Source organism: Syngnathoides biaculeatus, chromosome 7 (genome assembly GCF_019802595.1).
Source record: "Syngnathoides biaculeatus isolate LvHL_M chromosome 7, ASM1980259v1, whole genome shotgun sequence".
NCBI lineage: Eukaryota > Metazoa > Chordata > Actinopteri > Syngnathiformes > Syngnathidae > Syngnathoides > Syngnathoides biaculeatus.
The window spans coordinates 1,038,265-1,063,310 of NC_084646.1; the positions used below are offsets into that span (position 1 = coordinate 1,038,265).

The following is a 25,046-nucleotide window of genomic DNA, read 5'->3' on the forward strand; positions in this document are numbered from 1 at the left end:
ATGCAACCCTGGCATCATGGGATGGTGGTGTGTAGGATGACTCTGGTGGTGGGTAGGAAAATTAAGAAGACAAAGGTAAAGCAGAGAACCATGTGGTGGAAGCTGAGAAAGGAAGAATGTTGTGCGGCCTTTCGGAAAGACATGAGGCAGGCTCTTGATGGACAGATGGATCTTCCGGAACATTGGATTACTCCAACCAAAGTGATCAGAGAGACAGGCAGGAGAGTACTTGGTGTGTCTTCTGGTAGGAAAGTGGAGAAGGACACTTGGTGGTGGAACCCCAAAATACAGAAATTCATACAAGGAAAGAGATTAGCGAAGTGGGACACTGAGAGGACTGAGGAGAAGTGAACGGAATACATTGAGATGCCACATAGGGCAAAGGTAGAGGTGGCAAAGGCTAAACAAGAGGCATATAATGACATGTGTACACCAGGTTGGACACGAAGGGAGGAGAAAAAGATCTCTACAGGTGGGCCAGACAGAGGAGTAGAGATGAGAAGGATGTGCAGCAGGTAAGGGTGATTGGGGATATCAGTCACATTTGAAAAATGTACGGGTGCGGTCAGTCATGCCCGCAGATATTAAGTTATGGGTGTGGTCCACCAGTGATGCCCGCAGGGATAAAGTTGCGGTTTTGTGTTGTGTTTGTAATTATGAGTGTACCCCTTTAAGAGCGGAGGGGGGCGGTGTCAGGTAAACTAGGAAATAGAAGTAGGCTGAGCAGCAGTTCGTTGTTGGAGACCGTGTGCTTCCTTGTCAAAGAAAAAAAAAAGGCGTAAGGCTGTGGTTCACTGCGCTGGATTGGTTTTCATGTGCACTGAGAGTGTGCGACAAGTGTGCATTTGCGCAATGGCGCAACTTAGAGGGAACATTGATCAAGACGACACAAAATAAGTGACGTCTTTCAATATCTATGTATTTCTACTGTTAGAAGGAGGGCCTTTTGGGGTCCTTCCACGTGTTCGTCCAATTCCAGGTTCGGTCAATAACTGGACTCCAGAGGCGTGAAATGTGACAAACACTTTGAAGTTTAATGAACAGAGCGCTCTGTGACACACAAGTCTCAAAACAGGATCTAACTGATTTGACTAGACACTAGGGTGAATCTGGTCCCCCGACATCTTTCAAAATCAACAAACTTTTTTTTCTGGGGGTGAGGTTCATCACGCAAGAGCTGCGTTTCAAATTTGAATGAAATCGAATCGTGTTTAGGGGTTCCACATGGAGATCGAATTTTTCGAATTTAGTCGGATTTTGGTAAAGAATAGTCGATCAGCAATGCCGCCATTTTCCAGAAAAAAATTTCTAAGCTATCGTCGAGAACGTCAGGACATTCCCCGGAACGTTCAGAAGCACTGATGAAATCCTTGAGCAGGTTGACCTCTCAGCCCTAGTTGGTGTTTACCTCTCAGTTAACGCGAAGTCATTGAACTGTCAACATGGCGGCTGCGAAACAGAAAGACACGCGGTATTTTTTGCTTGGGACCGTCCCAACCGCGGATGATAAAGCCATCAAAGGAGCCAAACTTCCTACCAGAAAACAGATTCTTCTGTCATTCATTGCTGCAAATGAGGAATTCCAAAGACAAGATGTCTCCAAGCCTATCAGGGAAGCCGCGAAATCTGTCGTTCAGGAAGTCGCGATTTTTTACCAGAAAGCGATTATACCAACAGTTGCAGAAAACAAGATGTCGGAGAAGGTTAAATCGTCATACGCTGATATGCAAGAGCTGATGAAAATTCCGAAAGATCGACGATTGTCAGGAAGACCGCTTAAACGCATCGAAGATTTCAAATCCGGGTTGGAGGAGACGTTTCCATTCTGGCCACGTGATATTTCGTATTTCGAATGAAGAAGACCGCCTTTTCCTGAAAAACATGATGGAGACCAGGACGAACGTGATGGGAGGGATTGATTCAAACTTGGCCACAACCGAGAAGAAAGTCGCGGAGCGTATCAAACAAAACACCATGCGCATTGAGAGAGAACGGCAACCACAGCTTCAGACAGAAGTGAATAAGGAACTGGTCGAAAACCCGGACGACTCATCCGAAACAGATGATTCAGACGAATTCACTCCATCAACATCGACTAGACTTCCCCATAGAAGACTGAAGAAGACTGGCTCAGGTATACATGTCCCATTTGATGTACTGAAATCACCAAAATTAGTTTCAACGGCAATGAGAAACAATATTTCTCCTACTGCGCTAGCAGCAACCGTAGAATCTCTCATCAGCTCATGTTGATGGCACTACATCTGCAGTAAACTTGAACCCGGTGCAGTCCTACCGGTACCGGAAGGATGCGGCTGCCAACATTGCTGAGAGAATCCAGACGGACTGGTTTCCTCCCCGACCAGCAGCAATACACTATGATTGCAAACTAATGGAGACGTTACCTGACAAATATGCAAAGGATGATCGTCTTCCCGTGTTGATTTTGGGCGTGGGTGGGATCAAATTGCTCGGTGTTCCTGCCCTTCCTTTAAATCTTTGGGAAAAGCTGGAGATCTTCTTTCTAAAGTGCAGCCGTCCTCTCCCATGTGCAGAAAAACACCCCCAAAGCATGATGTTACCACCCCCATGCTTCACAGTAGGGATGGTGTTCTTGGGATGGAACTCATCAGTCGTCTTCCTCCAAACACGGTTAGTGGAATTATGACCAAAAAGTTCCATTTTTGTCTCATCTGACCACAAAACTTTCTCCCATGACTCGTCTGTATCATCCAAATGGTCATTGGCAAACTTAAGACGGGCATTAACATGTGCTGGTTTAAGCAGGGGAACCTTCCATGCCATGCATGATTTCAAACTATGATGTCTTAGTGTATTACCAACAGTCACTTATTTGCAGTGGAACGGAGGAAAAGTGTGGTAGTCCCCATTTTTCAGAACAAAGGAGATGTTAAGAGCTGTGTAAATTATAGAGGAAAAAAGATGATGAGCCACACAATGAAGTTATTTATGGGAAAGAGTAGTGGAGTGGAAAAGTACAGAGAAGGTCAGAAGGAGCTACATTGTTTCTTTGTGAATCTAGAGAAAGCCTATGATAGAGTACCAAGACAGGAACTGTGGTACTGCATGCAGAGCCCCCGCTACTTATTCGCCAATTCATCATATACGAACATACTGGTGAGTAACGTTTTAAAATTGCGAGATAAAAATTGGCAAAAGTGTCAATTGGTTGTTTATCCTAGCATCAGATTCTGTACTGTACGTAATGTATGTAATGTATATTACAAGAATTCGTCTTTGATTCCTGGCTTTGTGTGACTAAAGTGTCGTCTGAAGCTATCGTGGAAATTGAGTGAATAAATCTATACATCGGAGACAACTGCATCCGGGTTCTGCGTCAAACCTGCACTTTCTCACCATCGGTTCAGGCTACACATAGATGTTGAGGTACCTGGTACGGAAAATTTACAAGCCTTCTTTGGGATTATCTTCTGAAAAACGATGGATGGCAGTGGTATAAATGTAGTTTATCAGCTGTCAACTGACAAGGGCCCATTACGTGGGAAAGACGCCCAACACAACTTTGTCTGCTCTCCTCCCCGTGCAGGGCAGAGGTGAAAGATTCGCCAGGAATGGTTTATGACGTTCAAGTGGCTCAAATTGAGGGACTCAAATTTTTACGGCCAATGGTGTATTGACAGTGGAAGAAATAATGGTTTGCCACGCAGAAAATAATCGGTGGAGCCGAAGTTGGATGACTTTGTGAAGCATCACCAAACAGCTGATCACAAGTTTGCTGCAACTGCAAAGACGCAACATGACTCGGGCACAATGGCGAAAGCCACTTCACATATGTACAACAACATCAAGGAGGCGCTTGTGAGAGTCATGAAAAATGATTACTTCATGGTGAAGGAACACTTGGCAATGACTGGAAAACAGAACAGGCATTGTTCATTCCTCGTGAGTTATTCTTTATTATTGTTTTTTACTAGGCCTAATTTACAGTAGGCCTTATTGATTTAAATGGAGTGATTTTTGATAGCTCTACTGCATTTCGGAATACATTAGTAGCCCTCCAAGATATTAGATCTTCTGTACATGGATAGCTGATTACTTCTGACCAATTTTCTTTAATTTGTAGACAGTTTTGCTGCGTCATATTAGTGGAAGATTTCACTGCAGATTTGTGAGCATGGAGGCGTGCGAGCGCGTTTGCGCTCGTCAAATGTGACTGCCTTATTGATTGATAAATCTAAAGACATAAAAATCACTCAGTCTATGTGATTTGACAGGCACGTATGCGCCCACGCGCCATCCCACTCAGCACAGTTGAGCACGAAGTATCACGCGCGTAGAATTTGTTACGAGTAGAAATACATAGACGTTGAAAGAAGTTGCTTATTTTGTTTAGTCTTGACCAATGTTCACTCTAAGCTGCGGCACTGCACAATTGCACATGAAAACCGATCCAGCGCAGTGAACCACAGCCTTTTTTTTTTTTTTTTTTTTTAAAACACGTAAGCCCACGGTCTCTGCTGCTCAGCCTACTTCTACTTCCTAGTTTACCTGACACCGTACCTTGTGCTCCTAAAGGGGTACATTCATAATTACAAACAACACACTCACAACTTTATTTTTTAAATGTGAGTGACTGCGACAGGAATGTCAGGAATTGTTACAATGTATTACTATTACTTACTATTACAATGTACTAGTTTGCAGCCACTAATGCCGATTTATGTTGAACTAAACTTTCAGCATTTTCAAAACATTGGGGTTATAGACCGTTCGTGATTATTCCTTGACAGGCCAGTGAATTTAACTGTTATCCAGATTAAGGGTGTCAGAACAAGAATTTTTATTGATGAAAAATTTTAAATACCATTTTATATCATGTTCTACTAATATCTTTCGAAATTGGAAATTATAATTTGAGTTTGACTTTTTTTTCTCTATGTATTTATTTGTTTTAATTTACAGTTATGTTAATCTTACAAGTTTTAAAATGTTTTTTTCCCCTAATTTACTAATATACTGGTATTCCATCCCTAATCACACCCGCAACTTTATATCTGCAGGCAATACTGACCACACCTGTACGTTTTTCAAATGTGAGTGACTGATCACTCAAAATTTAATGATATATGTGCGGTATGTTGTAAAAGGCGAAGTTGTGACTAATTCAAGTGGGTGCAAAGCAGAAGACGTTCAGATTAGGCTCAAACAAATATTACATGAAAATGGAATGGAACCATAAGCTTTAATTGCATTCGGGACAGATAGAGCCAGTTCTATGACTGGTGTGAGAAGTGGTGTGACAACCAGGATGGTTATGGTTAATCCAATATATAAACTGTTTTATATATAGCCCCAAACAACAACAAAAAAATACTCTAAAAGAAATTCGGGACCTCCTGAGTGAAGATGGCCTTGTCTATCATGAAGTGTTCGAAACACGTTGGCTTTCATTTAAAGCAGGGTTCGCACGCGGCCCCAAGTCCCTAAAAACCCCTAAATTTTCGAAGGTGCATTTAGGGCCTCCTGAAAGTCCTTAAAAATACGCGAAAACCGGTCAAGCCCCTAAAAAGGCCTTAAATTAAAAAAAAAATCAAAGGGAGGACCTCTACCGACAAAATTCTCCCGAAAAAAATTATCTTTTATTTAAAAAAAAATAGCGATCCGTCTGGCGTCCAAAACAGCCGGAAATTGTCAACGGAAGTCACCGTGTTGACAACTAGTCGCCATCTTGTCGATATTCCATTGTTTGTTTCCGTGAGTAGGCATTTCACTTCGTTTTCGTTACGACGTAGCGTAGTTCTTTCATCGATCCAACTTGTATCATGGGGAAGTGCATTTTTCAATATGCTTGGGTTGAAAGTAAGGAGTTCGGGAGCTGGGTTCGTCGAGATCCAAAAGATCGGCACATGATTTACTGCCATCTGTGCAAGCAGAGTTACCAGCTTGAAAAAATGGGCGTCAAAGCGCTGGAGTCGCACCGGAAAAACAGGAGACACGCTGATTTGGTGAAGACTCTCATCTCTCATTGGTATGAATCTGTTTCTAAAATATCAAGATAGTGAAGCATCAACTTCAGACAGTGGTACTGGCAGCGCATGCGCACCTACAGTTGTCCAGTCATCGACTTCAACCAGCCAGAAGTCAGGCTTTATGAACGTAGCTCAATACACGAAGACGGACTCGTTAAAGGCAGAGATCGTGTGGACTTTAAAAGTGATCTGAAACCATTACAGTTACAAATCTTGTGAAAATAATTGGAAAGTGTTTGCAGTCATGTTCCCAGACAGTGACATTGCTAAAAACTACCACTGTGGGGAAAGGAAGACTTCGTACCTGGCTACATTTGGCACCGCTGCCCACTTTTCATCTCTACTGCCTCAAAGCCAAAAAAGGCAGAAAAAAGACTGACATATCTACGCTTATTGAGAAGGCTGACAGGCTGTGTGAGGAGGCAGAAGAAAAGAGGAATCTGAGGTTTATCACCGAGGCCAATGCACTCAGAGGCAGAGCAAAGCACAAGAGAGCCACTTTGGCACCTCTGCAGCAACAAATAGAGGAGGCACTGGATAGGCTGAAGGAGCTAGAGTAGGGGTGCTGAGACAGACATCAGTAGAAGACATTTGTGTATATATTTGCAATTGTAGTTAGAATCTGTTTTTCTGTAGACTGTTATGTGAAGACATTGACAATGGTCATATCAATGAGAACTACCACAAGGGGCGACAGGTGATCACTGTCACAGGTACTGAGGTACTGGAACATTTGATGAACAAGAACGGTTGATGGCACCATTGGGTGAGTCTTTTTTCCTTACTCTTGATTTCCCACGATGGCCCTAAATTTTTTGTGTCAGCCCTTAATTTTTTCCGTGTCAGCCCTAAATTTTTCGTGTCAGCCCCTAAAAAGCCCTTAAATTTTTTGGGTCAGACTGAGTATGAACCCTGTAAAAGGAATCCTCCACTCATTATGTTAGGTTTAAACCCAGCTGCTGGATGAATTATGCAAATTAAGGGACAAGAGAAGTATTCATTTTAGCTCTAGAAGAGAAACGAGTTTGACTGACCAGATGCAACGCCAATACTCGTTCTGAGTCAGCCTTACCAGTGTCTCCTTTACTATTAGTTTCTCAAAACAAAGGGTCACAAGATTACAAAACAAAGGGAGGAACAGATGGCAATACCAACACAGACAAATACGATAGTAAACATTTCTTCAAAGCTGCAGCATTGTCCTAATAAACCTGCTCGAGGTCAGGAGGTTTCTGATTTACAGCATGTTTATGGCGTGGAGGAGCATCTGCTTTGAAGTCAGCAAGGGGGTGCATCACCCCCTAGATGTCGCTGGGTCACACTTCGGGTCACATTTCAGGTCACTCAGCCGCTCGGAAGGAGAATGATTCGGGCAAGGATGATATACACAAATACATGATAAAATAATAAATCTAACATTTCCCGCCTATTTATTATGTATTTGCACAAATTCTCCATGATCTCTATTATCAGTCATCATTCTCTATCATCTAGTAATAAAATCTATTTTTTTTCTTTTTTCTGAAAACAAATGCACAAACAGAGGAAAAAAAACGTTTTTACTCATTTGGATCTAGACACAAGTCAGACAAGTTTATTGGAAAATCATCATCGTTGTCACGCCATCAACATTCTTCATAATTAAAGGATACATCTCCACCACCTGTTATTTGTGGAAAACTGTTAACTTTTACAAATGAGAACACATAGACAAAGAATACAACAGCATCCACACAAGGTCAATATTGCTGCAAAAAACAGTGACATATACCAAAGTGTGGACACCAGGGCTTTGTATTTTTCAAAGGCACTCATCCAGGAGTCCTACACGGAAGTGTCAACACCAAAATGTTATTCACGTGTCACCATGATGGCGTTAGTATGTGACTTCTTCACAGCTGTAATGTTTGGTGCAAAGTGTGCGACATTGTTCTTCGAACATAGCACAGAATTCCCCTCTTAGCCAACATGTCAACAGCAACTCCGCCTTGGAATGCCATAAATGAAGTAGAACTGCTCGTGCACAGCTTCAATTCCTCTTTGTGTCCAACTGCCCAATATTTTTTTTTTAACATTGGAATGAATGCAGTTGATTCTGATTCATTTTTGTCAGTTGTACCCCAACAACCTGAGGATTCAAATCCGGCAACCAATTCATCAGCCAATTTATACTTACGTGGAACATCAGTGGCGTCTGTATGTTAAAACACTTGTTGTTCCCGTTCCTCTGCTCTTTTGTCTGTGCTAGTCTTCGGTTAAGACTGCATGAACAGTAGATGTTAATGCATAAACATCAGATGAACAGATAAGACAGACAACCTATGTCTTTCTTTTTCCAATTTGTCAAAAAGCCTGTTACCTCTGCATCATCAACAGATGTCCTGACGCGACAATGACTTAAATGTACTGTCAATCAGAAAAATAGATTTACACATCGAAGCTGATAAATTTCCCTATTTGCTCCCAGTTCCTATCAATTTCATGCATGTGAAATTACGCAGTGTTATGTCATTAGAAATCAGTGTTGTTTTTTTTTTTTTAAATTCTCAAAAGAAGTTAGTGTAAACACAAAATCCCATTTTTTACATTCATTATCAGGTACTGTTCCACTCCAAATTCAAACGTACAATCATCTGGTAATAGTGCCGGGATAATCTGTAAAAATTGTCATGCAAGCAACAAAATCTTTCAATCAGGATTTTATGCTTGTTTTAACATCCATCCATCCATCCATCCATCCATTTTCTTAGCCGCTCATCCTCATAAGGGTCACGGGAGTGCTGGACCCCATCCCTGCCACCACCAGGTAGGAGGCAAGGGACCCTCAAACCAGCTACCAGTCAATCATAGGGAACTAGAGATAGACAACGGCAGCACTCACAATCACACTTTGGGGTAATTTAGTGTCCAATTAATGTTGCATGTTTTTGCGATGCAGGAGGAAACCGGAGTGCCCGGAGAAAACTCATGCAGGCACTGGGTCAACATTCAACTTCACACAGGGGGGGCCGGGATTTGAACCCCAGTACTCAGAACTGTGAAGTCACACTCTCCAACTGCTCCACCATGCCACTTTTGTTTTAACATAGGAAACCAATTGTTATTTTTTTTCCAAAAATGCCTGTCGCAATTTAAAACCAGTCGGGTGAGGTATATTTGGTTCTTCATCAGAAGGTGGTTTCAAAGGTACTTTGGTGGCGCTCAAAATGATTTGTCAAAGTGTGAGTGTCAAAGGTTTTTCATAGTAGGACAACATTCCGACGCTCCACAGATGTGTTATAAGCAGGAGGAATTTTATGATTGTGACCACGCCACAGCCTCCTAATTTGGGACTTAACCACTTGTAGGGTTGGCATTTCATCTAGGTGTCCCTAATAGGTGTCTTTTAATGTCTTCTCTGACTTTTGGCTATTTTTAGACACTATAAGTCTACAACCAGCCTCCAGTCAGCTTTCCTGCTCACCTTACCGAAATAGATCAGAGACTAAAATGACCTTTTTACAATGTGTCAAATTAACCTCAATTTAGTTTTCCATTTTATTTTTAATTTGGCTCTACAGGAGAAAATGCTTTGACTGACCAGCTGCAACACCAACACCTGTTCTGAGTCAGCCTTACCAGTGTCTCCCTTAAACAAAGGGTAACAAGATTACAAAGCAAATAGAGGAAGAGATGGCAATACCAACACAAAGACAAATACGAAAGTAAACATTTCTTCAAAGCTGCAGCATTGTCCTCATAAACCTGCTAGAGGTCAGCAGGTTTCCTCGTAATTCAATAAATCCTGCTGATTTTGGACCGAATGTTGTGAATACTAGACGTGGGACACTCCTGGCCAAAACTTCAGTGGACTAAAACCACCGTATGTGCAACCTTAGTACCAAAATTGGAGTCGTATCGTTGGGATCAAAGTAGCTCGGTCTAAGTTAGCCTAGCTGAGACGCTAACAGCAAAAGCGTCTGTTTTCCAATATTTACTGAAGAGGAAAACATCAAACGGTAGTATCTACACATCCTGCAAAACCTACATATCGTATACAACGAGGATAGTACCTACCATTAAAAAGTTGGGCGAGTGGAAACGTCAACTTAAACTTGCTTTTCGGCCTAGTATTCATTAGCTTAGCTTGCTAACAACTCGACGCCTTTGTGATCAATTCGTGGCTGTTGAAGAAACATCGAACGTGAGTAACTTCGTAACTTGTACGACGAGGGCCATGAGGACTTGGGAAATTTAACAAGTCTGATCTTAGTGCCCAAACTGGTGCCGTATCCTCGTCGAAGCTGCTCGGCCCAAGTGAGCCTAGCGCGCTAACGTTATTACCTACCTAGCATATACAACGAGGACCAAACATCAATCGTCCACTCAACCTTGAACTACAAGTGAAGGCCATTGTGGTTTGAATTCCCTCCATCCACGAATCCTTTAAATCGCCATATCGTTTATTTTTTATATTTTAACGCCGGTAGTATGTGATTTGTGTACCTTATGTGCTCACTGTGTTTATTGTGATTGCTTTCATTTGACCTTAACTTTAACAGATTAGGTAGTATGTAAATTGTGCATTGTTTGTCCTGACTTTATTTGAGTGCTTCTTTTTGATGATCTGCAGCCCGTTGGGCAGCTCATTATTGTGCTACCTGTCGGCTTGTCCCAAGCCCGGATAAATGCAGAGGGTTTCATCAGGAAGGGCATCTGGCGTAAAACTGTGCAAAACATATATGAGCATTCATCATACGAATTCTACAACAGTTAAGTTGTGGCCGGGGTTCAAACACACGCACCCGGAACTGTTAATCTACAAGGCGTAGGTAGAAATTCAGATAATTTAGGTCGAAGACAAAAACGAGGAGGAAACCGGCTTAATCGGAAGAAGAAGAAGAGGAATGCACAAAGTCTACAGATGAGTGCAGGGACTTTCAATGTTGGGTCTATGACAGGAAAACCTCAGGAGTTAGTTTACATGATGATTAGGAGAAAGGTTGATATATTGTACATCCAAGAGAGCAAGTGGAAAGGGAGTAAGGCCAGAAGTTTCGGTGAAGGGTTTAAACCATTTTACCATGGAGTAGATGGGAAGAGAAATGGAGTAGGGGTTATTTTAATAGAAGAGCTGGCTAAGAATGTCGTTGAGGTGAGAACAGTATCAGATCGATTGATGAGGCTCAAATTTGAAATTGAGGGTATTGTGTATAATGTGATTAGCAGCTATGCCCCACAGGTAGGACGTGACCTCGAATTGAAAGAGAAATGTAGAGTAACATAGAGTGACTTACAAGAGCGGAGGTAGAAGCACGCAGGTGGTCTATATTTTGTGCAGACGGTGTAATCTGAAGGAGATTACTGACTGTAAGGTTGTGGGGGAGAGTGTAGCTCCACAGCATAGGATGGTGGTGTGTAGGATGACTCTGGGAGTGGGTAGGAAGACTAAGAAAACCAAGGTAGAGCAGAAAATCAGGTGGTGGAAGTTGAGAAAGTGTGTGTGTGTGGCTTTCCGGAAAGAGGTGAGACAGGCTCTAGATGGACAGGAAGAGCTCCCAGAAGACTGGCCTGCCAAGGTATTCAGAGAGGCGAGCAGGAGAGTACTTGTGGTGTCTTCTGGTAGGAAAGGGGATAAGGAAACTTGGTGGTGGAACCCCAAAAGACAAGAAAAAGTCATCCAAAGTAAGAGATTAGCTCGAAGTGGGACACTGAGAGGATTGAGAAGAGGCGTAAAGAATATATTCAGATGCGTCGTAGGGCAAAGGTAGAGTTGGTGAAGGCTAAACAAGAGGCATATGACGACATGCACTCCAGGTTGGATACGAAAGAAGGAGAAAAGGAGCTCAACATGTTGGCCAGACAGAGGGATAGAGATGGGAAGGATGTGCAGCAAGAAAAGGTGATTAAGGATAGCGATGGAAATATGGTGACTCGTGCCAGTAGTGTGCTAAGTGGATGGAAAAAGTACTTTGAAAAGTTAATGAATCAAGAAAATGGGAGAGAAGGTAGCGTACAAGAGGCAAGCGTGAATGACCGAGAAATAGCATTGATTAGTAAGGGAGAAGTTAGAAAGGCACTGAACAGAATGAATGAAAAGACACTTGGTCCTGATGACTTACCAGTGGAGGTATGGAAGCAATTTGGAGAGGTGGCTGTAGAGTTTTTGACCAACTTATTCAATACAATACTAGCGGGAGAGAATATGCCTGAAGAATGGAGGAAAAGTGTGCTAGTCCCCATTTTTAAGAACAAAGTGATGTTCAGAACTGTGGAAACTATAGAGGAATAAAGATGATGAGCCACACAATGAAGTTATGGGTAAAAGTAGTGGAGGCTAGACTCAGGACAAGAGTAAGTATCTGCAAGCAACAGTATGGTTTCATTCCTAGAAAGAGTACCACAGATGTACTATTTGCCTTGAGGATGCTCGTGGAAAAGTACAGAGAAGGTCAGAAGGATTTACATTGTATCTTTGTAGACCTAGAGAAAGCCTATGACAGAGTACCATGAGAGGAACTCTGGTACTGCATGCGCAAGTCTGGTGTGGCGGAGAAATATGTTAGAATAGTACTGGACATGTATGAGGGAAGCAGAACAGCGTTGAGATGTGCCGTTGGTGTGTCAGAAGAATTTATGGTGGAGGTGGGACTACATCAGGGTTCCACGCTGAGGCCCTTCTGACAGACGAGGTTAGACTGGATTCCCCTTGGACCATGATGTTTGCAGATGATATTGTGATCTGCAGTGAAAGCAGGGAAGAGGAACAGGACTGAAGATTAGCTGAAGTAAAACAGAATACATGTGTGTGAACGAGAGGGGCGGAGGAGGAAGAGTGATGAACAGGTTGCATAGGATTAGAAATTAGCTCATTAGAGGGACAGCCAAAATTGGATGTTTTGGAGACAGGGTTAATGTTTCGACATGTTCAGAGGCGAGAGAGTGAGTACGTTGGTAGAAGGGTGTTGAGGATGGAGCTGCCAGGCAAAAGAGCGAGAGGAAGACCAAAGAAAAGGTCGGTGGATGTTGTCAGGGAGGACAAGAGGACAGTGGGTGTGAGAGAGGAGGATGCACGAGATAGGCTTGGATGGAAATAGATGACATGCTGTGGCGACTCCTAATGGGACAAGCCAAAAGAAAAAGAAGGTCAGCTGGTTTCTGATTTACAGCATGTTTATGGTGTTGGGGAGCATCTGCTTTGAAGTAAGCAAGGGGGTGCATCACCCCGCCAGATGTCGCTGGTTCACACTTGAGGTCACACAACCGCTCGGAAGGAGAATGAGTCAGGCAAGGATGATATAAACAAATGCATGATAAAATAATAAATCTAACAGTTTACCTCGATGAAATGCTCATTATCCATTATAAATATTAGAATATCCTGATAAATTCGAAAAAAAATAAATAATTAAACAACTTTAATATTTTTTTTTTACCAAGTAATCACATTTTTGTATGGTCGGCGCCATTTTGACCATTTTTACTCGATCACATGATTTTGAAAAAACAGAAAGTGACTTATCACGTGTGTAAACAAAGGCTTGGTTACAGATCAATTCCTACACAATCACAGCACTGATTTCTTGGATTTATCATCATCTGATGAAGAAATACCAGTATCGGTTGATCGGGAAGACGGAGGAATATGTCCATACAGATTTAAACCCGTGGCTGTTCCAGCCAACACGGTGGCTGGGGGTCCAAGTGATAATGAAGTGATTTTTGGCTTGGTGGAAATCGGGCAGTCTTGGCTGTTGTGTCCCTTTGTTCTGGTTAGCAAATCGATCAGTACTTATAAGTTTTTATGACGCCGGCCCTTGTGATACGGAATTCTGGAATTTTCCGAGCAGTGCCTATATAAGGACGATAAAGACTGTCAATGGGGCTTATTCACACCGTACTGCTGCATTGGGACAAAGTTCACTGGTTGGAACAAACTACATGGACGCCTGCTGCCTTTCGTCTTTGTACATTTGGACATTTCTGGAACATTCGCTAACTTGGAATATTCGCTGGAAAGAACATTACACTGTTTGGGAACATTCGTTCAACATTGGTGAATATTAGTTGTTTTGGCTCGAATACTCTGTCTTTGAAATTCTATTTTGTGTTTATGTTATGGTGTTTGTGTTCTATGGTTGTATGTGTGATAAAATTGTTTGAAACTCAATACAGCGGCCTTGTCGCATTTTTCTGGTTTGAGCAAAAGGGACATTCGTCTAAATCCGCACGTAGTGCACAAAATGTTCACTGCGTAGCCTGACCTGTTTGTCGTATGGGTCAGGGCACGATTTGTTGGCACTTCGCTAGCCACTGGGTCCTTAAATGTTTCTTTTTCTTACTGGGCAGAATATGCCTCAGGGCCTTCCTCGGATTATTTCTGTCCGATTTATGGCAAAATTTCGCGATACAGTAGGGCATTTTCACCTGTCTGATGGTGGTGGTAATGCATGTGATGACATTACAAATCGGCCATGATTTCTTTGCGCATAGAATACGTCACATCCGCGCAAGTAGGTCATGTGACTTGCCAAAATGGCAATGCCCATGAAAATTCATAATTGCTTATAAAAATCTTCTCAAAACACAATTAAATGATTTTGGATTAACCTCAAATTTTTGGATTAAGGCTTTTCATTTTTTCAGTGACTGAGTGGAGCATTCCTTTTAATAACTGTGTTCAAGCCCTGCATAGAACTTTCGTCTTGCTTCTTACATATTTGGCATAGTCTGACAACACAAAAGTGAAATTATTGCAAAAGACAGTCATTAAATATAAATTTACTGGTAGTACATATTTGCTCACTGACTCAATAAAAATACTGTCACAATTCAATCTCTACTGTCAGAACTTGTTAAATACAGATTTGTTGCTCCAAACAGGGATGAGAATTTTCCGCCGATTGGCGGATTTCCGACTTTTTAGACCAAAATGACCATTCTCGAGATAAGCGCAAATCCGTTGAGAAAATTTCAGGGGGGTAGGGTATCGCGCGCCTGCCTCTCGGTGGTAGGCTCCGAGCTGCAAGTTCAGCTTGGTGCTAGCACAAGCACGACTATCATAGGCCGTTCTAACTTGCTCGGTTGTGTAAATATTTGCATTTTGCGACATAAATATTAAAACTTGTTTGCGGCAGATTACGCAATTGAACAACAGAGTTATACAGTATAACGATCCAATCGTGTTCATGGTTAATCAAGTTTCACCATTGCCATGTACATGTGTTCTCGGTTCTCAGAAATTGCAGTGTAACTTGTTAGTTAGCCAAGTAATGGCGCGTGGGACTTAGATAGCGCGAACTGAGCGACGGTGTGTTCCAAATTTTACGATGGCGAAAGTGTTGGAAAAAAAGGATGAAGATCGAGCGAGGGCAATTGACAAGGATGCCAGAATCCAAAACTGTTTGAGATGGGCATGGCTGGAAAATATCAGTGACATATGTAAATAATTGTATATAAACTATTCATTGAAACACTAAAAACTTTGAATTGATTAAATTTTTGAAGAGAAATATGGATAAAGCAGCCTACAGCACATATGTGGTAAGGTAATTTTTATTCATATTGTTCTAAAAACTTGTGGTTCATCTCTACACTATACTAATTCTATGAATAACTGACTGCATATCAAAAAGAAAATATAATGGTGTATCCATATTAAACAGTGAAAGATTGAAAATTAATTCTGAAGTTTGGCAAATGGTGAAACCCTTATGTAATGTGCTTCAAATAATTACAATAATTCAAGCATTGAAGAAATGAAACTGATATTTAAATTTTTGCTGTACTGGTAGAGCACCAAACAAGGGACATTTTTTCCACGAATACAGTTAAGTTCAGTGTTGCAATTAATGGTTTTGGGGCTAACAAATTGCTAAAATCGCTTAGCTTCCGGGGGCTTCACCCCCTTGGCCCATTACGGACCGCTGTCCCTGTACCCCGCTGAGGGCCTTCGGCCCCCACACCCCCGGCTACTTTTCAGACTTTTTTTCTCATTTGGCATTCTCATCCCTGTCCAAGAAAAAGGAACGATAGAAACTCTTAAAAACAATGTAAATGCTGAGGATCAATTCAGATCATTTTGTGATATGTTACCCGAGTACTTATGTCCAGGGAGTCTTTACAGTTGTATGGGCATACTACCTTTTCAGAAAAACAACATATGCATGCTTTTTCAAGATATTAGCAATTTTTGACATCTGTAATAGTAAACCTGGAGATAAGATTTTTGTCATATTATGCTGATAGTGATTTGTTTACATTGTTTGAAATACTTGTACCTAATATGCCAGAATGTGAAACAGATTTTTTTTTCAGGTCAAAATGAAATTGTACCATTAGCTTAACAGAACAGAATTTAAGGTGGAGGTGGGACTGCATCAGGGATCAGCTCTGAGACCTTCCTGTTTGCGGTGGTAATGGATAGGCTGACAGATGAGGTTAGACTGGAATCCCCTAGGACCATGATTTTCCCAGATGACATTATCTGCAATGAAAGCTGGGAGAGGTGAAGGAATAATTAGAAAGATGGAGGCATGCACTGGAAAGGAATGAAGATTAGCCAAAGAAAGATAGAATTACGTGCATGAATGAAAGGAGTGGAGGGGGGAAGAGTGAGGCTCCAGGGAGAAGAGAGAGCGCGGGTGGATGACTTCAAATACTTGGTCAACAATCCAGTGCAATTGTGAGTGTGGTAAGGAAGGGAAGAAATGGGTCCAAGCAGGTTGGAACAGCTGGCGCCAGGTGTCTGGTGTGTTATGTGACACAAGAGTCTGCTCGGATGAAGGGCAAAGTGGTGAGACTGGCCAGAATGTATGGATTAGAGACTGTGGTGGTGAAGAAACAACAGGAAGCAGAAATGGAGGCGACAGAAATGAAGATGTTGAGGTTCTCCTTTGGAGTGAGCAGGTTTGATAGGATTAGAAATGAGCTCATTAGAGGGATGGCCAAAGTTGGATGTTTTGGAGACTAGGTTCGAGAGAGCAGACTTCGAAGGTTTGGAGATGTCTAGAGGCGAGAGAGTAGTATCTCTAAACTTTCACCTCGAACAAGGAGAAGCCCGATCAGAGATGCAGCCAAGAACTGCAGACATCTACAGTTGGGGTGGGAGACTTTGTCCATAGGGCAACAATCTGTCGTACACTCCACAAATCCGGCCTTTGTGGAAGAGTGGCAAGAAGAAAGCCATTTCTCAAAGATATCCATAAAAAGTCTCGTTTAAAGTTTGCCACAAGCCACCTGGGAGACACACCAAATGTGCAAGAACGTGCTCTGGTCAGATGAAACCAAAATCGATTTTTTTTGGCCACAATGCAAAACGATATGTTTGGCGTAAAAGCAAAACAGCTAATCTTCCTGAACACACCATCCCTACTGTCAAACATGGTGGTGGCAGTCTCATGGTTTGGGCCTGCTTTTCTTCAGCAGGGACATGGAAGATGGTTAAATTGATGGGAAGATGAATGGAGCCAAATATAGGACCATTCTGGAAGAAAACCTGTTAGAGTCTGCAAAAGACTGGGACGGAGATTTACTGTATCTTCTAACAGGACAATGATCCAAAACATAAAGCCAAATCTCCAATAGATTGATTCACAAATAAATATAACCAGGTGTTAGAATGGCCAAGTCAAATTCCAGACTTGAATCCAATCGAGTATCAGTGGGCAGAACTGAAGACTACTGTTCACAAACGCTCGCCATCCAACCTCACTTTGCTCAAGCTGTTTTGCAAGGAAGAATGGGCAACAATATCAGTCTCTCGGTATGCAAAACTGATATACACACCCCAAGAAACTTGCAGTTGTAATTGCAGCAAAAGCCAGCCCTACAAAGTATTAATGCATGGGGGCCGAATAATATTGAACGCCCCACTTTTCAGGTTTTTATTTGTAAAAAAAAAAGTTGAAAATAGCCAATAAATTTCTTTCCACTTCACAATTGTGTCCCATTGTTGATTCTTGTCAAAAATGTGGAATTTTATATCTTTATGTTTGAAGTCTGAAATGTGGCGAAAGGTTGAAAAGTTCAAGACGGTCGAATACTTTCACAAAGCACTGCACCACTAACCATCAGTGACTTATTCGAGTCCACATTAAATATATTCGGCTGTCGAATTGCCTCTTTCAGCACCATTATAGTGGTGCAAGGAGTAATTTGATTTGGGTTTTCTTTGGTTAAACTAAATTGAAACACTGTAGAATAAGAGATTCTTTGACACAAAAACTTTATACTTTAAAACTTTACTTTATAACATCATGAGGTAATCAAAATCATTATTACAACTTTACTACCTAAAGTGCTAATTTTTATGATAATTCAGTATGTTTCTTTTTGCTTTCACAGGCTGGCGCTGTACTTTTTCTACTGGTCACAGTCATAGTCAATATTAAACTTATCTTAGACACAAGAAGAGTTGCCATTGAGGAAGCAGGAATTCAAGAATATGGTATTAAGCATTTGAATTGTTTTGGACAACTACAGTTGGGCAAAAAAGTATTTAGTCAGCTATGAATTGTGCAAGTTCTCCCACTTAAAAAGTTGAGAGTCCTGAATTTTTTTTTCTTTTTTTTGGTCATCCTCAGCTATGAGAGACAAAAAAAAAAAAAAAGAGTAAAAAAAAAAAAATCCAGAAAATCACATCTGCTTTTTAAAGAATTTAGTTTAGAAGTAAGTATTTGTTCACCTACAAGCAAGTAAGATTTCTGGCTCTGACAGACCTGTAACTTCTTCAAGAGGCTCCTTTACAGGCCAAACTAACAAAGGCTAAGATCAGTAACACACTACGCTAGGGACTCAAATTCTGCAATGCCAGAAGTGTCCCCCTGTGGAAGACCATGTCCAAGCCCGTCTGAAGTTTGCTTGAGAGAATTCTGATGATCCAGAAGAGGACTGGGAGATACGATATACACGCTATGAAGGCATGCTTGCATGAAATGACGCAAATTTCGATTAAATTTAATTTCACTTCTAGTAATTTACTTGGTTGATTTTTGTATTTGAATTTGTAATTTTTTGGGGGTAAATGTATGCACCTAAATAATGAATGATCATATTGTGTACATTTTGAAAACAGAATAGTATTCATAGATGTACTTGATATATTTTATTCATAATACATTTAATAAAACCATGTTAAAATTGGTGATCATCCTTTGATCACCCTATGATCATGCTTGCACCCCCCAGACTGTGTGTGAACACCTTACAAAGACTTACGGCTTCTTTATAATAATCCTACCCTTTCACGGCCAAAAACACCTACATTGCATCACATGCCTGTCGGTCGCATTGCCCCGCGCGGCCCCTTGGCGTCACTTAACATGATAAAAATTCTTGCTGTACGGAGAATCCTGCAGAGATCATCTCTCTTGATTGGTCTGTTTTAGTGACATGCAAGTGATGACGTGCTTACCATTCCTCCTGCTTCCACATACCACCGACACCACCGCAAAGCAAACTGGGTGCGAGATAGCTGCACGGTCACCACCTTTGCAATTATAAGGAAGCTTTTCCTGAAAATGTTTGACCTCTGTCGTTTCTAGCAAAGAGTATATAACAACGTATTGAGGTAAACGTTTGTTATTGACCAAGTATTTATTTTCCACCATAATTTGCTCAGAAATTCTTTAAAAATCAGATGATCTAATTTTCAGAATGTTTGGGTTTTTTTTTTTTTTTCGTCATTTTGCTCTCACTTGAGGTATCCCAATGATGAAAATGTGGGAGAACTTGCAGAATTGGAGGCTGACTCAATAAATACACCACTATTTATGCTATGCTAATAGTGTAACAAATGCTTTTTCAGAGGATGTAATGCCCAACATGGAGACTCCTCGCAGACTGCCAAATGGGCGCAAGGTTCTTGACATTGAGGTGTACTCCAGCCGGTCCAAAGTCTATGTGGCAGTGGATGGCACCACTGTGAGTTAAAAAGAGTGACAAGTACATGACATATAAACGATATTTACATGGAGTAATAGTCCTATCATTTCCATAGTTTTAACTAACTTTTCACAATATATTAATAATGGTGAAAAAAAATTGCTATTTTGAGGAGTAGAAGTTATTTGCTCTGTAAAGGTAATCTATATGATTGTAAATGGAGAAAAATATGATATGCTAGCACTTTTTGCAGGCACCCACACTAAAACTAAAAACAAAATTAAAGTTAGCTGAACCAAATGGAATTTCCCTTATCTGTTTAATCACTGTATGTTTTATTTATTTATTTATTTATTTATTTATTTATTTATTTTTTTTACTGCTTCCGTGCAGGTGCTGGAGGATGATATGCGGGAGCAAGGCAGAGGCATTCATGTTATTGTTCTCAACCAGGCTACAGTAAGCATCTACATTTTTAACTTCTTTTGAACAGTATTTGAGTTGACTGTTGAACAGTAGAATGGCCATAATGAATCTTGTTGAAACCTTTGGAAATGAGAAATGTTTACTCATTTTTGTTCTCAGTTCTTTTGAAATCGCTTCCATGGTTGGTTCTCTGTTTGAATTGATGAGTGCGAATTGTTTTTAAAATTTAGCTGTTATCCTTGGTTTTGTTACTTAATAGACCTGACAGTCAAATATGTTTTTTTTTTTTCCAACTGTTTGTCCTTTATCCCAGCTGATGTTGTGCATGAGGCACTGCACACCCTGAACTGGTTGAAGTCAATTGCAGGACATATGTAATCTTAGCGTTAATACCTTTGGGAAAAATTAAATCCTTGATAAATGTTTTTGGATGTGTGGCTCTATCGGCACCTCAAAAAGATGCTTGTGAAACAGTAACTGCATGTTTTGTGTCAATTATTTCTTCATTCGTCGTTCTAGTTGTTGTGTTGTCAAATGGTTGTGCTGTTGTGCTGGGTTAAGTTTCTACTCAGTCACGGTGTGTTCTGTTTGCTGTGGTGGAATGATTTTGGTTTGGTGTGACACCATGAGTGAGAATGGCGTGTATAAGCTTGTTGTTCTTCTTACAAAAAGGTACAATTGTGCTGCACTGTCTCTCTCGTTAGCGCCACCAAGCCTGCGCCCAATAATATGGTGTGCCTTGTGTATATGTTAAAATTCTGAAATTGTACCTGGAACTGAGACTGCGCCTTTTAATACGATGTGGTTTATGGTCGCGATAATATGGTTACAATAAATCTGACTGAGCAAAGGGATGTGTGTGTGAGGAGGGAATGATGTTGATGTGTATGATGTGGCTCTTTGGCTCTTTTATGTGTGTGATGCAGATCCGGTGTAGTGGTACACTCAACCTGGTACACTCCCCTGACTTTTGTACGGGCAGTGGGGGTTCAGTTTCCACTCAGTTACGGTGTGAATTTGAGTGCAAATGGTTGCCCATGTCTACATGTGTCAGGTTTACGCAACCTAGAACATGTAATAAATAACACTCATGGAAGGAAGACTAGAGACTTAGGTTATTTTACTCACGAGGAGACCAGACGGGAGATGTGGCCTTTTAGCCATCTCCTACCGTTCAGAAAGCACTCTCTAAGGCTTCTCTTTTTATTTCAAGTTGATTACATCAGCTGTGTCCACAGTCATTGGTCGTTCCAAAGGTCAGGGAAGCATACAACAGTAAAGAGATTTGCCATCACAACAATAGTCAAAGCAAACCGCTCCAGTCGCTCCATTGTGACAAGATAGGAGCACAGTTCCTGATTCCATCAACTTTCATCAGCAGGGGTCTTGCGTTCTGCTCCCCCACACAACCCAAATAAGTTTATACTGGTGAATAAATGCTTTGCAATGCTATAAAAGTAAATATGGGATAACATACATCCATTTATTCTAACAATGTGTCCTGCAACTGACTGTCGATCAGTTCAGGGAGTACCCCGCCTTTTGCCTGAAGTCAGCAGGGATAGGCTCCAGCGCCCTGCTACCTTAACCAAGATAAGCTGCGTTTAGAATGGATGGATGCATTTATTTTTATATATTAATCTACAACCCCAGTTCCAATAAGTTGGGACATTGTTAAACTTAAAAACAGAATACAGTGATTTGGAAATCACATTCAACCCATGTTTAATTGAATACAAAACAAAGACAAGATATTTAATGTTCAAACTGATTGTTTTTAGCAAATAATAATTACCTAAAATTTTATGGCTGCAACAGATCGCAAAAAAAAAAAAAGTTGGGACAGGTTGCAAAAAAGATTGAGATAGTTGAGGAATGTTCATCAAAGACATTGTTTGAAGTACCCCACAGATGAACACGCTAATTGGGAAGAGGTGGGTGTCATGATTGGGTATAAAATTAGGTTCCCTGAATCTGTTAGCCATTCACAAGCAAAGAATGGGCAAGGGTCAAGTGTTTATGAACAGGCGCATGAGAAAATTATTGAACGGTCAATGTTCCTCAACGTACACTTGCAAGGGTTTTAAGGATTTCATCATCTACAGTCAATAATATTAAAGAGGTCAGAGACTCTAGAGCAGGGGTGATCATTGTGTTGATCACGATGAGGCAGTTTTGGTCAATTGCATAACGATGTGCCAAAAGAAAAAGGGAAAAAAAAAGACGTCAGCCTATGATCCATTTCGTCGTTTGATTCTTGTGTGGCAGATACGTCGGTTGCGTGTACATAAAGGTGCATTCTAGCAAGCTGGCCTCCTATTTACGGTTTCTCTTTTACTTTCTCCATGGCAGTCGCGGCGATGTGCGCATCCCCCCATCAAACCCACGTTGGCAGATCACGAGAGGCTGGCTGATTGAAAAGCAGATCTTGGAGTAAAAAAAGTCTGGGCACCCCTGCTCTAGAGAAATCACTGCATGTAAGCAGCAAGGCAGAAAACCACGAATGCCCGTGACATTTTGTTCATCACACTGCATTTAAAAAAAACAATATCAATGTGGAAAGAATATCACCACATGGACTCAGAAACACTTTAGAAACTCACAATCAGTAAATATAGTTTTGCTGTACATTTGTAAGTCCAGCTTAAAACTCCACTATGGAAAGCAAAGGCCATTACTCAACAACACAGACAAACGCTGCCAGCCTCTCTGGGCCTGAGCTCATCTAAGAAGGACTGAGGGGAAAGTGGAAAAACTTTCCTGTGGTCCGATTAGTCCACAGTTGAAATTGATTTTGGAAATTGTAGACTTTGTGTCCTCCGGGCCAAAGAGGAAAAGAACCATCCGAACTCTGATAGATACAAAGTTCAAAAGCCTGCATCTGCCATGGTATGGGGCTGTGTTAGTGACAATGGCATGAGTAACTTACACATTTGTGAGAGCACCATTGCTGCTGAATGGTAAATACAGATTTTGGAAAACATGCTGCCGTCTAGGCAACGTCTTTTTCATGGACCCCCTGGTTATTTTACCAAGACAATGCCAAACCACATTCTGCTTGTGTTATAACAGCGTGGCTTCGTGGTCGAAGAGTACGGGTAATAGACTGCCGTGCTGTAGTCCAGATTTATCTTCCATTGTAAATGTGTGGCGCATTCTGAAGAGTAAAATGTGACAACAGAGACCCCGGATAGTTGAACAGCTGAAACTGTCCATCAAGCAAGAATGGGAAAGAATTCCACCTACAAAGCTTCAACAGTTACTGTCCTCAGCTCCCAAACGTTTATTGAATATTGTTAAAGTACTAATCCAGAGGAAATGTATTTTATTTGTCTATAATACAAATGTAGCTAAAATTTCACAAAAAATATTTAAAAGATTCTCAACACAACAGAAATTAAATAAATTAGCGTCAAAGTCGGTCTCAAGATTTTGTTTGAAATGTCACTTAGATTCGGCAAGTTCTGGTCCTCTCCGAAATGTGATGTCAAGTCACGACAACATTTAGCCAGAGAGTGAAAAAGCTAGCAACGATAATGAGGAAGTGTGTTGCATATGGCTGTTCTGGGTCAAACACTGACAAAGTCATCTTACATGAATGGCCGAAACATAAACGGATAGGCAGGTTATGGACTAGGTTTGTGAAGACAAATTGAGTGCATTGGACTTACAAATCAAAGTGGACAGTAATATGTTCCAAGCATTTCACAGAGGACTGCTTTGAAAACCCAGTCCAGCGTTCAATTGGCTTAGGTAGCAAGTAAGTTCATAGGTGTTCACTTGTTAGTATTGACAAGTATCTACCTCGTTTTAAATGTAAGTACAATAGCAATACAGATATATATGTCAGCTAATATCCGTATCCATGTGATTTTTAGGGGGTGACGAAATTTGAACACTATAAAGTTAGTGTACTGTTGAGGTCTTGCTGAAATTTTACTATGGCGGTGTGTGCTCTCAAATGTTCGGTGCATTATTTAAAATACAGGGTAAATCTTTAAACGCAGAACGATACCGAAGGTTTCGATTTTTGTTTTACGCTGGCTCATTCGCTAGTACAACAACAACAACAAATGACTCACTGTTGTGTGCAAGAAGCATCAGACGTTTAGACATTTAAACGTGTTTGTCACGACCCATTGGTCATTGATATGTGGGCGGTGCATGTGACAAGGAAGAAGAGAATGACATCATGTCTACCCGGATAGGATATGCTTGGTCCTCCGGCAGGCGGTTTGCCTTGCGTCATTCCCGGCAACGCTGAGTCTTTCCTGCTGGGTCCTGTAATGACCAGATCATTCTGTCACGACCCATCGGTGTGGGGTAGGACACAAATGCAGGACTCCGGAGGCGCAGAGGCATTTCGGGAAAAGTGTTTATTCGTTCCAAGTTCGGGGATCAGGCAGACAGTCAACGGGAGCAGCGGTAACCAGGACGTCAGGCGTAGAAGGCAGGTCAGTGGGCAAGCAGGGATCAGTACACGGGAGATCAGGAACAAGATTGCGACAGTGCGGGAACAAGACATTAAGCAACGATCTGGCAAAGGCCAGTTACAAAACTCCAACTTAAACACGTCATCTAATTACAGTCCCAATGTTAAACACCTGAGAGCGGTGACAGGTGTCATCGGCCAGGGCAGTGGCCACGCCCCTCTTGGCCATGGTCCAGCCTGGCTCATGACACAGTTTGAATTAGATTATTTCGTCAACAAGGTGTACGTAGATTTCTTGAGGCACCTACCAGTCT

General features: G+C 41.4%; 1 protein-coding gene across 7 annotated transcripts in view; it reads left to right on the plus strand.

The window, feature by feature from the left end:
- Positions 1-25,046, plus strand: part of pomgnt1 (protein O-linked mannose N-acetylglucosaminyltransferase 1 (beta 1,2-)) — a 170,302-nt gene that overhangs the window by 1,461 nt on the left and 143,795 nt on the right. For 6 of the 7 annotated variants that reach the window (XM_061825104.1, XM_061825101.1, XM_061825105.1 and 3 more), the window contains exons 3-5: positions 18,336-18,438; positions 19,798-19,913; positions 20,268-20,333. In XM_061825104.1, coding sequence (XP_061681088.1) covers positions 18,336-18,438; positions 19,798-19,913; positions 20,268-20,333 — 285 coding nt within the window. Of the gene's footprint in view, positions 1-18,335; positions 18,439-19,797; positions 19,914-20,267; positions 20,334-22,652; positions 22,778-25,046 lie in introns of those variants that run through there. The other variant, XM_061825106.1, reaches the window with a different exon arrangement.